The sequence below is a fragment of the Gorilla gorilla genome, chromosome 10, assembly GCF_029281585.2.
Source record: "Gorilla gorilla gorilla isolate KB3781 chromosome 10, NHGRI_mGorGor1-v2.1_pri, whole genome shotgun sequence".
Classification (NCBI taxonomy): Eukaryota; Metazoa; Chordata; class Mammalia; order Primates; family Hominidae; genus Gorilla; species Gorilla gorilla.
In genome coordinates, this window is record NC_073234.2 from 75,057,654 (window position 1) to 75,070,130 (window position 12,477).

Sequence of the window (12,477 nt, forward strand, 5' to 3'; positions counted from 1 at the left end):
ATCCATCAGGGATTACATACAGCTTGACTGTCTATCTAAGGTCACTGGAAGAGAGTAGAATTAGTTAAAGCCATATTTTTCTTAATACGTCTTAATTAGTATCATGGATTCTTTAGATCTTTTCATCAAAGAGATCTTAAACACACATTCTTTTTCCTCTTCAAATCATTTAAAGGATTGTCAGATGTAACCTAAGTATCTTCATCTGTGAAACAGTTTATAGAAACATCTTATATCTCAGGGACATAACAATGATTATACTCAATATTAGTGTTCCTTGGAGGAAGGGAACCAGATATATACAAAGTGGTACCATCATAAAAATTTTTTTTTTAAGAGATGGACTCTTGCTATGTTGCCCAGGCTGGTCTCAAACTCCAAGCCTCAAGTGATCCTCCCACCTCAGCCTCCCAAAGTATTGAGATTAGAGCCGTGAACCACTTCGTCTGGCCCTCAATATTTTCAGTGACTACATTTTATGCAAAAATTGGGGTTTTTAGCCTAAAAATATGGATTTATTTTGTAGAACCAATGGGGCAGAATATTTGAACAATTCTGGGTTGTTCTGAAATATTCAGGCTTGATTACTGACTTCAAACTCTTGGTGCCAAGAGCCAAATTAAACTATCTTGACCATGTTCTCTGTGTGTGTGTGTGTGTGTGTGTGTGTGTGTGTGTGTACTCATTGTAGCTGTATTCCCAGTACAGCCAGCAGAGAACTGGGAACAGTTTGCTCTGGGAACAATGGTATATCTATGATTTTAACCAGGGAAGGCCCAGGTTAAAGTGATCATTTCCCACCTGGTAGTCATCTGCTTAGTAGAATGGCCCTAGATGGAGTTTTCTCTACCTGTTTTATCACCAACAATGGATGGAAGTTGGGGGCGGGGGTCTTGTGATAACCTTCCTACCTCTAACATACATACATCCTTAAATAGCAATTTCTTTTTTTTTTTTTTGAGACAGAGTGCAGTGGCTTGATCTCAGCTCACTGCAACTTCTGCCTCCTGGGTTCAAGCGATTCTCATGCCTCAGCCTCCTCAGTAACTGGTACTACAGGTGTGTGCCACCACACCCAGCTAATTTTTGTATTTTTTTTTGGTAGAGACAGGGTTTCACCATTTTGCCCAGGCTGGTCTTGAACTCCTGACCTCAAGTGATCCTCCTGACTCAGCCTCCCAAAGTGCTGAGATTACAGGCATGAGCCACCGCACCGAGCTCCTTAGATAGCAATTTTCTGTAACATTTGTTGGGCAATATCTTGAAGCAATGACAATAATCCCTCATTCTCAATCTGCAAATAATTCAAATAGTTGAAAAAGATTTTACTCATTCATGATAGTCACAAAAATCCATTTGCTGAAAATGGGAATTTTGTCTATTTTTAAAAGACGACTTTTTGGCTCAGAGATTAAAAGATGTGCCCAAGACCATTTAACAAGGGCGCAGCAGTACTGGCTGATGATTAAGAGCGTGAACCAGGGAGTCAGGTTCTCACCTCACTAGCCATGGTCCCTGGGCAAATTCTTCAATCCCTGTGCACCTGTACTTCTTCATCTGTAAACTTGGCATGATGATCATAATAGCACCTACTTCACAGGATAATTACAAGGATCAAAAGAGTTGATGTCTGTAAAGAACTTAGAACAGCGTCTGGTATACAGGAGCACTATTTAAGTATTTGTGAAATAATAAGCAAATTAGTAGGGATGGAAAGAGCTGCCAGTTCTGAGGACTGAGGATATTAATTCGACTGCTTTTGTCTTATTTTGTCATGTGGGAGTAACAATGCATTCTTGGCTTGTAGGAAGGATGTAAACATTTACACAAACACAGTGGTTGCTCAATTTTAATTAAACCATTTATGCTAGAACCCAAAGAGAACATAAAGAAAAACCATGCCCCTTAGCTTCTCTGAGTATGAATAAATTTACATCGTGCGTATCTATCTCACACATTAGTGACTCGGCTTCTCCCACTCCGGAAAGCATCAGGCCAAGTAAACTAGAGAAAGCCACGGAATCAAGTTTCTTGTCCATTTTAAGACATAAATATATACTCGATCCCCCCTAAAGCCTGCGGGCTGCTTCTGCAGCGCTGTGGCATTTTTCCTTCATAGCTTTTAACTCATATGACAGCAACAAGCTTCTGGGTTAGAATCTGTAATTTAAAATCAAGTGGCTTGTTTTACCTACATGGCACGAATACACTATAAAGAAGAGTGTTTACGATGACCTTGAGAATCCGAGCAAATATATCTTGATAAAAGCCCGGCGCGGGAGGCATCTGTCTTGCGGGTGTCAGCCCATCAGCCCGGCGCTGCGCAGCGGGCGGAGGCGCGGTGGCCCCGGGCGCTTATGCAACAGCAGCGCCCGGGCGCGTCTCCGCTCGCTCGCTGCCTTTAATTGGTACCCGGCCTGCAGCTTTCACGTTCGGTGACCTCGGGAGGAGGGTGTTTCTGCTCCAATTTAATTACCTTCCCCGGTGGCCTGAACGGGAAGGGCCCTTCTGCAGCGCACTGCTCGGGAGGAGGCTGCCGCAGCAGCCCAGGGGCCTCCTGGATGTGGGCAGGAGGGAACGTGCCCCGGAATGTTTCCGCAGGCACATGCCCCCGACACGTTTCCGAACCTCCAGGGGAGCCCTGAGAAAGTCAGGCCACTAGGAAAGGCAGGAAGCGCGACCTGCAGCCGATGCAGCCAAGCCCAGAGGCAGAGAGGCAAAGCCCAGGGAGGAAAAAGGAACGCGCTGGTGGCACCGAGGGCCTGCGAAGGGACCCCACCCCCAATCCCCGAACCCCCAGAGGGCTGTCCCAGCTTGAGAAAAAAAAAAAAAAAAGAGCCCGTGGCTATTTTCTCTAAGAGAAAGGGAGGGTGCGTGTGTGTGCACGTGTGTACTACAATAAGACTGTCATCATGGCCCGTTTGCTTGTCCTGGCTATCTGGGCATTCAACAGGAGGAAATAAATCCTCTAACAAAGCTTAGGCCAGGGTCCCGAGATGGGGACACCAAAATGCGGCTATGCTGATGAGAAACGCCCTATGAAGATACAAGTTATGCCTCCGCCCCCCAAGTAGTGTGAGAAGCGTAAGGGAAGTCAGCTGTCCCCTGTTGTGTCATTGGAAAATCTGGAGATGGGCTGAAGCTCACTTTCAACCTGAAGATAATGTAGCATGCAACCTTAGAGAGCTAGCAGCAAGCATCAAGAAAGGTCACGTTCAGGAGAAGAGGAAAGTGCCTCAGTATTTGCCAATGCCTGTCACGGGTGAAAAAAAGAGGTAGCTAATGAGATCTTCCTAGTGGGGAATCCTCAACCTGGCTGACATTGGCAGTGACTTTTTTTTTTTTTCTATTTTTTTCTCTTACTCCCTATTTTAACTAAGGTGCAGATGCTGAGATGGCATTGGGGTCTCTCTTAAGCTGATGCTTTTGCCTCTGCTGTTTTCTGGGATCATCTGGGGGGGAAATGAGGGTATTTCACATAAACTAATAAAAACCTAGTTTGGGGTGTTCTTCAGCTACTGGATGAAGTTCTTGTAATTTAACAGGCCATTTCTTACTAAGCTTTCTGGCTTTTTTTTTTTTTTTTTAATCACCAAGCCTTGCTGTTTAGTCAAACCTCTACAAAAAAATAGTAAACATAGACTAATGTCTACTCTATCTGGCCTTCTTTCAAGGAAAGTCCTCAGACAGAAAAGTATAATTTCCAAATGAAGGCATATCCACCAAAATTCTAACTTCATCATTTAAAAAAGTAGTATCTATTAACTTTTTACTTAGAAAAGTTATAACTATTGGAGAACATTTCAAAATTAGAGAAAAACTGCAAAATGCAAATATAATCCCACCACTCATAGATAATTGTATTTTCTATGCTCATTAAGAGCTTTTATTTTTTCTGTAGGATAATATCATACATTTTGTGTAACCAGCTTTTTAAAATTAGTTATTATAATGTAAATGTTTGTATCTATTAATTACTTTTTATAGCATGATTTTAAAAGATATCATCTCTTTGCTTTTTTATGTCAACAGCTTCAATTATACTGGAATCTTCCAACACACCTTTTCTTTTTCACCTTAGTAACTTCCAAATAATGTCATTCACTTACTTTTATGTCTGATGTTTTCTCGTTGTAGTGAACAAAAAAATCCAGTTTTTATATGTTTTCTTGTAGAAGAAAATGTTAGTGGACCAAATTAAAAAAAAAAGATTAAAGATAGCGTTATATTATTTGCTACAGTAGTTGAGAGAAAATGAAGGAATTTGCTTTCTACTAGCTCTGATTGCTAAGTTCTACGTCTATGTCCTTATACTCTGAAAGGGAGTGTCTTTGCTTCCCTTTGGAGTAGATTCTGTTGTGCAGTGAAAATGCTGTGTACTTGAATTGGCTCCAGCCAAATGCACTGTCCCTAACAGAAAAAAGATACACACAAATGAAAGACACACACGCTTGCCAAACCACGCATATCCCATCACCCGTCCCCCACTTTGCCCTGAGAGTCTTGGCACAGAGCATTTGGATGCGCCCAATGTACTTTTTCTGTCTCAGTGATCCCACCTACAAGAGGAAATACACTTAGACTGCTTCATTATTAAAATATCCCAAATAACCCCCGAGATATGGAAGTGGGCACTGAAAGAGATACCTTTTTTCTGGCCAAGTGTTTTGTTGAACTGATGAATTTTCAATATTCCTTTTAAGGGCACTGAAGGACAGACTTCATATCCTCCAGGCCAACCCAGTTCATGGAAATTAAGACTTAAAAAAAAAAAATCAGCATTACCTTTGAGGTCTGGATCAATGCCCTCTTAAAACATTTTTTGGCCTGCCTAAAAATGCAATTTCTAGACTAATCAGATATGCAACCCCTTAAGAAGGCACTCCTTTATTTTGTACTTGGATTTCTTTCTATGTGATGATAAAAGAGAAAGAACAATCACAACTTACTTTCATAGAAAATTGAATACATGTCCGTTCGTCAACCTGATATGAGACACAAAGCATAAACAAGCCAAGATAGGCCACTAAGCAGACCTGCAAGGGAGAACACAGAAGAAAGGATGTTATCAGGGTACATTGTGCGTTCAAATGACATCAGTCTCAGCATCTTCCTGCAGTCACATCCATGTTATAAAGCTGTCCATTCCTTTTACTTATCTTTATGTACTGTGTTTTTCTTTCAACTGGTGGAAAACCACTTTAAAATTAGTAAAAATCAATTGATTTCCACTTAGCCAGCATTTACTAAGTTCTTTTGATATGCCAGGTGCTATACAAGATCCTTCAGAGTATATGACGTGAATAAAGTTTACTCAGTGTTCATCAGTTTACAATCCAGTGAAAGCCAAAATAAATGCACACCAAATTCTAAGGCAGGACATTTCATGCTAAATATTATTCAAAGAAGTACAAAAAGAGGAAGAAATTACATTGAGTTGGGCGATATAAAAGGCTTCCATTACGACACGGATTTGAAATGGTCCTTGAAAGAAATGAAACATGATTACTAACATTAGCTGAATATTTACTACATGCTAGAGCTCTTCTAAGGGCTTTATATTGTATTCCTCCTGTAATTGCTTTATATTGTATTCCCTCCTATAATTGCTACAAAATCCTATAAGGTAGGTGATATTATGATTCTCATATTGTAAGTAAGAAAGAAAAGGCACAAAGCCTTTTCTTTGGAACCAGGATTCAAATCAGGTAGCTTGGGATAAAGCAGCACCATAAGCGATAGCACAGAGGAAGGGCTGCACAAAGAATGTGCTGAAAGAACAGCAAATGCACACCCATAGTTTAAAACAACGACATATAAGCTGGGTGCGGTGCCTCATGCCTGTCATCCCAACACTTCGGGAGGCCGAGGCGGGTGGATCACCTGAGGTCAGGAGTTTGAGACCAGCCTGGCCAACATGGTGAAACCCATCTTTGCTGAAAATACAAAAATTAGCCAGGCATGGTGGTGCACACCTGTAATCCCAGGTACTCGGGAGGCTGAGGCAGGAGAATCGCTTGAATCTGGGAGGCAGAGGTTGCAGTGAGCTGAGATTGTGCCATTGCACTCCAGTCTGGGCAACAAGAGCGAAACTCCATCTCAAAAAACAAAAAACATACAGAGTAAAAAGGGTAGGATGAAAATCTGGGGATACGGGATGGATTTAGTAAGTAGCGGTACTCCCTTGAAAATTTCTGAGCAGGGAATGACATGATTTGAGAGACACATTTCAGGAAAATTAGCAGTGATGCTGGGTGGGTTGGCAGTGAGAACATCAGGGTATTATTTTGCTAATCTGAGCAAGATCAATATATCAGGTGAACCAGAGCTCAGATAGTAGCATGCAAATTCAGAGAAAGAGATGGGGAGGACAGGCATAGTAAAAGCTGAATCTATACATCTTGGCTATTGCATAACTGATGGGAGGACCTGGAGAGGGAGAAACCAGAAGTGACCTCCAAGCTTTGGTGTATCAGTGACAAAAAGATGGTGGACGTGCCTGCTGAAAGAAGGCTGGCCAGAGAAACAGCAGCTTTGAGGCAAAATATACTCAACCTGTTATTTAAACCGCATTTTATTTTTCATGAACTAGACTTTTTAGAACTAGGATTTAGAGTTTCTAATCAAAGTATATCTATTCACATTCAATTTTGGAAAGCTTAAAACATTGATAAAGTTCCACACTTTCAAAATAGAAAATATAAGCAACAGAATTGCATTTCCTGATAAGCACAATTATCCTAGAGACAGAAGTTGAAAGAGCGGCTGAGAGTCACCTAGCAAGTCATTAAACAACTGGTTTGCACGTATTCATAGTTCCTACCCCAGGGCCAGCTTCAAACCATAGGCCAGATTCAAACCATAGTTCCTACCCCAGGGCCAGCTTCAAACCCTGTTAGGGTGGAGAAACTGCTTGCAAAGCCAACATGGCATTTTCAGGTAAAACTTCTATCCTCTTCTCCCTTCGGTTACATAATCAATAAGCTGCCTATGCCCTCATCCACTGCCAAGTTGTAGGTTGTTCAGATTTCTACTGGACCATGAAGTCAAAAGCCAAGACTTCTCTTACTATAGACTGTTTCCAGGGTTTTCCATCACTGAATGGAAATGGCTGCCTGGTTTAATAGCAGGATGGAATATTTGCAGTGGAGAGACACAGCATTAAAACATGTGAGCATGGCATGGACTGGAGAGATCTGGAGAGAAAAGAAAACAGATAGGACCCAGGGAGGCAGCTTTTCAGCAGAAGACTGGCACATACAAAAGTAAAGATACTGAAGTTATTCATGTAGCCCCTAACATGGCATTTTCAAGTCAGGATGAAGCTTTTTTGTAAAGCTCATTTGTAAAAAATACTAAATTGAAGGATAAGTTTGATAAGAACTGTAGGGGTTTACTATTTATTCTCACATTAAGAATTTATAAAACTTGAAACAATCAAAGAAAGACCTACTTTTTGTTTATTGGTGACACACCAGATTGAGGTTTGTAATCCTGCTTATATCCCTAGGCACATGCCTGTGAGTTTCTGTCTGTAGGTGCACAGGGTCAGGCTCTCCCACATAACTGCCTTCTTCACTAGAGATTACCAGCTGAAGTTGGCAATTACCAAGACATTCCTCTTTGTCTCCATAAGAGACACATTCCAGTAATAAGGCCTAACTAGCACCTTAAAAATCTGATTCAGTGCGTCTACTTGAACAAAATTTCTAATTTCAGCAGTAGCTACTTCTTTGTAGCCTTCATTTGCCCTGGCTTCCAGAAAGAAGTTGCATAGGAACACATGACCTCATTCTAGAGCATTCGACTTATTCAATTCACAGAATTTTTTGGAGGACATACAATAAGCAGGCCCTGTGTTATTGTATGATCCTGGGAAATGAGAGATGGCAAAACAGGCCCTTACACCAACGACTATCCAGCATCTAAGGATCTCCCAGTCCAGTGGGAAAAGAGAGGATAATGAGTTGGAATATTGTAAAAGTACTAGGACTACATCTGCTATAGGAATACCCAGAAGGAATGACTACCCTGATGGAAACTTCCTGGAGAAAGATGAGTTTTGAGGATATGCAGAAAGTGGCTAAAAGGAGAGTGTGAGGAAAGGTATTCTGTGCAGAGAGAGTAATAGTACGTGCAAAGGCATGAAGAAAGGCAGAGTAAACATTTGAGGATTCCTCTAGGTCCAGCGCAGAGAAAAAAAATAAAAGGCAAAAGATGTGTTTGCAGCAATGGGCAGGAAGTAGATCACGAAGGACTTTGATTTCAACTAGGACATTTTCAGCAGCAGAAGGGCATGGCTGACTTTGCCTTTTAGAATGGTCCTTCTGGCTATGAAGAATGGATTGGATGGGGGTAATTCTTGGGAAGAGAAGATCACCTAGAGGCCATTCTTCACCTGAGAAATGATAAGTGTCTGAGCTCAGGTAGAGGTAGGGATAGGGAGTGGGTGTGTTTGAGTGACAGTAAAAAAGCTGAATCCATAGGCTTTAAAGACTGATTAAGGCAAAGATGTAAGAGCTGAAGAGAGGGAGAGATCAGGAAGGTGCTGCCAGGTGGGTGGTATGGACATTTAATGAGATAAGATAGAAAAGGAGGGGCAGAATGGGAGTGGGGAATGATGATCCCACGTGGACACAAATCACAACTACATGGGCTTAGAGCTCAGGAATGAGGCCTGGGTTGGAGACAAGGATTTGTTAGTCATCACCATATGTGAAGCAATTGACACCATAGGAAACAGTGGCCCATCCAGAGAGAGTCTGAAAACAGAAAAGGGCCCAGTTATGTTAGTTAGTTACCCAGTTATGAAGAATCTTTGAATTTTTTGAACAGAAAGCATCTCGGGTATATTTCTTATAATTATAGTTCTATGTCATGTCATATTTAAAAATTATGAAATGGATTATCCTTTTAGATTTGTCCTTTTAGATTTTTGAAAGCTTCAACTTAGGTTCTTGTACAGGGTATTCGCTATAAAGCTTAAATGTATTCAACATATTTTAATTTCTTGGCCTTCTGATAGGGCTTGATATGTTCTAAGGTGAGAGGGGACTTTCATTTTTTTTTTTTTGCCTACAGCTTTGCATGTTGTAACAAGACTTCTTTATCAAAGAGTTTATTGATGTTCAGTGTAAGCATGTTTTAGAAGGGTAGGCTTTACTGGTGCTGAAAACTGAAGGTTTTCTGGCCATGGAGAGAAAACCAGATTTCTCATGCTAGACTAAGGGTTTTGTTTCCTGAGTTGGCAGGTCGTGGACGTGCCAGGAAGACACGGCATTCTGGCTTCCCAGCAAGGAAGGGGGAGCTCATGTTAATGGGCAGTGAGACCCGTCAGGCCTATCTGGAACGACATTCCTAGAGTCCAGGCCAGAGCTCCCATTAGATATGGTGAGGTGAAGCCCATGGCACAGGAAAAAGGGAGTTATGTAAGGTTTTCAAGAAGGCGCTTGTTGGACCAGACACCCAGATGGCAGTGTCACAGAGCACAAAGGCAAATGGCACATGTGTGGCACTGGGAAGGCTAGTGCTGAGAGGCAACAGGGCAACTAGCATTTAAGAGCTTGTTAAGATTTAGTCAATGTGCATGTAAATAATTAAGTTGATAAGAAAAGTTTAAAGTGATTTTTAATGGAAAAAAGAAAGACAGTAATCATCACTTTATTTTTGGATGTGTGTTTCTACAATTGGTTTAGCGTGAAGAGAAAACTGAAGTCCTAAATTCCACATTCTGCCCGAAGATATTTTTTTGTCCATGCAGAGTGAAGTCTGCATTCTCTCCTGTGAGCTAGAAAGTTAGACAGGGCTGAAATGGTCTCTGAATGTTAAATCCATTTTTGTGGATGTGCGAGTCCTGAGTCTTGTCACACATTGTCTTTGTCTTTGTCTTTGTCTTTGTTATTTGGCCTATTATACCTGCAGTGGTGTCTTTTGAGGGTTTGTATTATGAATAAAAGGTAGATACTGGACCAGTGTCTCGGAAATTTACCTGCTTATTATTTTTTTTTCCTTTTGATCTTGTCATAGCTGGAAGGTATCATCCTAAAACATTTTGTGAGAATGAGAATTATTGGTATTTACTCTCTCCATGTCATATGTATTTACATTCTGGTCTTGTGACATTCACACAACCTCCAATTTATTTGTTTTCTTCTTTTTGTTGTCAACAGAGCTGCTTGACAGGGTTGTCTGGGGAATACAACCTTACCCTGTCAAATGCCTTTCAATGTTTTCCTTCTCCTTCCTTACCCCCGTTTCATCGTGTACCTGCAATGGGACTCTATTTCTGTAAGTTAATCAACTTTCACCTTTGTATTTAAAGTGCTTTAATCCAATCAATATAGTAACAAGATGAACTCTCTTCCCATGTTTACAAAATCAATTGATCACCAAGAGAAGTAGCAGAACTGTAAATGTTTCTCCAGATATTTCTTAAGAGAATTTCTATGGATTGTCATCTATTTAATATACATTAAGATAAAGTATTAGAAGTGATTTTCAACAAATGATAAATATGTCACAGTCTGTTAATTGCGGATAGTCTTAGGAGGATTGTTAACACATAATAGACCAGAAAACTAAATGACACGCAACAGAACATTTCACACGGATCTATTAAAGGCTGCTTATCCAATCAAGATTCCAGAAAGACTGGAGAGAATATTTTAGCATGACTTAAACATTTTTACTGGACTCTCATTGCCACTGCCTTATGGTAAGACAAAGCCTAAGAGTGGTTCAGGATCACTTGAAAAGGTGGGTAAATATTGGTCTTATCCTCAGAATTTTTGATCCAATAGGTCTGGGGTGAGGACTGACAATTCGCATTTCTAACAAATTCCCAGGAAATGCTAATGCTGCCGGTGCTGGGACGAACCTTTTGAGAACCACTAGGCTAAGCTATAAGCCCAGTGTTCTAAATGCCGATGTCTGGTGTGGGGTTTATCGAAATGGTTAGGGGTCCAGAGTGACACACCGACTAGTAGAATTTCCTATAGAGAGTCATTTATTATAAACAATAATATGCTACTACTACTAATATACCATTTATGAATATTTACAGAGTGTTAAGCCCCGTGCTGAACACTTGACATGTATTCTTGCATTTAATCATCTCAAGAATGCATTTTTCAAGGGAGAGAAAACTGATGTTTTAGAAATGTAAAAGGCTAGATATACATTCATTGCCCCTGAATTGTTTGTATTACTATTGTGTTATAAAGGTGTTGGCTCCATTTGTTTCTCCATAAAGAAATTTAGTCTCTGCTATCACAGGAGTCCTTCAAATTGGGGGAGAAATCCCCATGTCTTCATTGCTATTTAAATATGACCTCATTGCAGAGCCTGTTTCCTTAATGTATCTCACTGGTGGTTTGAGGAACATCTCTAAATCATTGAGTGTGATGTGGCATTCTGCTATTGTTAAAGGGCATCAGCCACTCCAACCCAAAGCAAAACAATCACCTCTAAAATTGCACCACCTCTCCAGTGGTGTGATAGTAAATGTCTAACAACCAGTTAGAGAAGGGCTATTTGTAGCATTTGCTAATTTCCGTGGTGTGACTACTTCTACCATGGCTGATTTCAAGATAACCAACACAAAGTCACTGAGCAAAGTTGTGAAGAGATGCATGCAATCAGCTGTCACAAGTCCATCAGCAATGCTCCAGCATGCTCCTGCACTTCCACCCCATTTCTGCCTTTTCTGGGTCCCTCTTTTGCCAGAAGCATCTGATTAACAAGTGAGATTGGTTTGTATCTAAGTTTGGCACATTACTCATTACTAATTGCTTGGAATCCCTACAATCAGCCTACAGAATCTGTATAAAGATACAGAGGAGAGTGCCAAGGAGAAATCATAGTACTTATTTCCTGATTTGTGGGAATAGAGGAAGAATGGTTACAGCATAATCTTTGAGATCTTGCTATCAATGGCCACCCTAATCTAGGTATCACTCTCCAACAGAATTTAGCTCAACCTTTACTGTGGTAGGGACTGGGAGTATAAAGAAGAAGATATGGTCTTTGCCCTTTAGAAAATCACAGTTTAATCCCCAGAGGAACTGAGGCACAGGAAAATGTATTGCCAAAGGTAATGTCATTTGACCAGTCCATGCCAGATGTGAATATGAGCAGCTGACAGCGGCTTATACAACCCCCACCTTGCTGATCACTTATCAAAATCCCTCATCCATTTTATAATGTAAGAAGCATTGAATCAGCTTCCCCCAATGTGTTATTTTTTTAAAGGCAAAATTTTTGGTGTTAATCACATAGGGCTTAAATATGGTAGAATTATGAATGATATCCCCTTCCTACATTTGGTATTATTATTATTAATTATTTTTCATTATATTTTTAGGTAAAAGCAAGATAAAGGAAAACAAAATGTACTCTTTCCCTAATTGGATAAAGTGAGAAAGGTGAAAATGGCGCAAAGCATGAAACATCAAGTAACAGTTCATTCAATAAATGATA

The 12,477-nt window shown here is 40.5% G+C and overlaps 1 protein-coding gene and 1 long non-coding RNA gene across 4 annotated transcripts in view; one reads left to right on the forward strand and one right to left on the reverse strand.

Moving 5' to 3' along the window:
- The window catches only part of LOC129525849 (uncharacterized), a 58,599-nt gene that overhangs the window by 42,622 nt on the left and 3,500 nt on the right, over positions 1–12,477 (forward strand). The window contains exons 2-3 of one of the 2 annotated variants that reach the window (XR_010129355.1): positions 10,170–10,287; positions 12,362–12,422. This is a non-coding gene — a long non-coding RNA (uncharacterized lncRNA). The remainder of the gene's footprint in view (positions 1–10,169; positions 10,288–12,361; positions 12,423–12,477) is intronic. The other variant, XR_008670365.2, reaches the window with a different exon arrangement.
- The window catches only part of SSPN (sarcospan), a 37,947-nt gene that overhangs the window by 5,517 nt on the left and 19,953 nt on the right, over positions 1–12,477 (reverse strand). For both annotated transcript variants that reach the window (XM_004052886.5, XM_004052885.5), the window contains exon 2: positions 4,950–5,036. In XM_004052886.5, coding sequence (XP_004052934.1) covers positions 4,950–5,006 — 57 coding nt within the window. In that variant the 5' untranslated portion in view covers positions 5,007–5,036. The remainder of the gene's footprint in view (positions 1–4,949; positions 5,037–12,477) is intronic.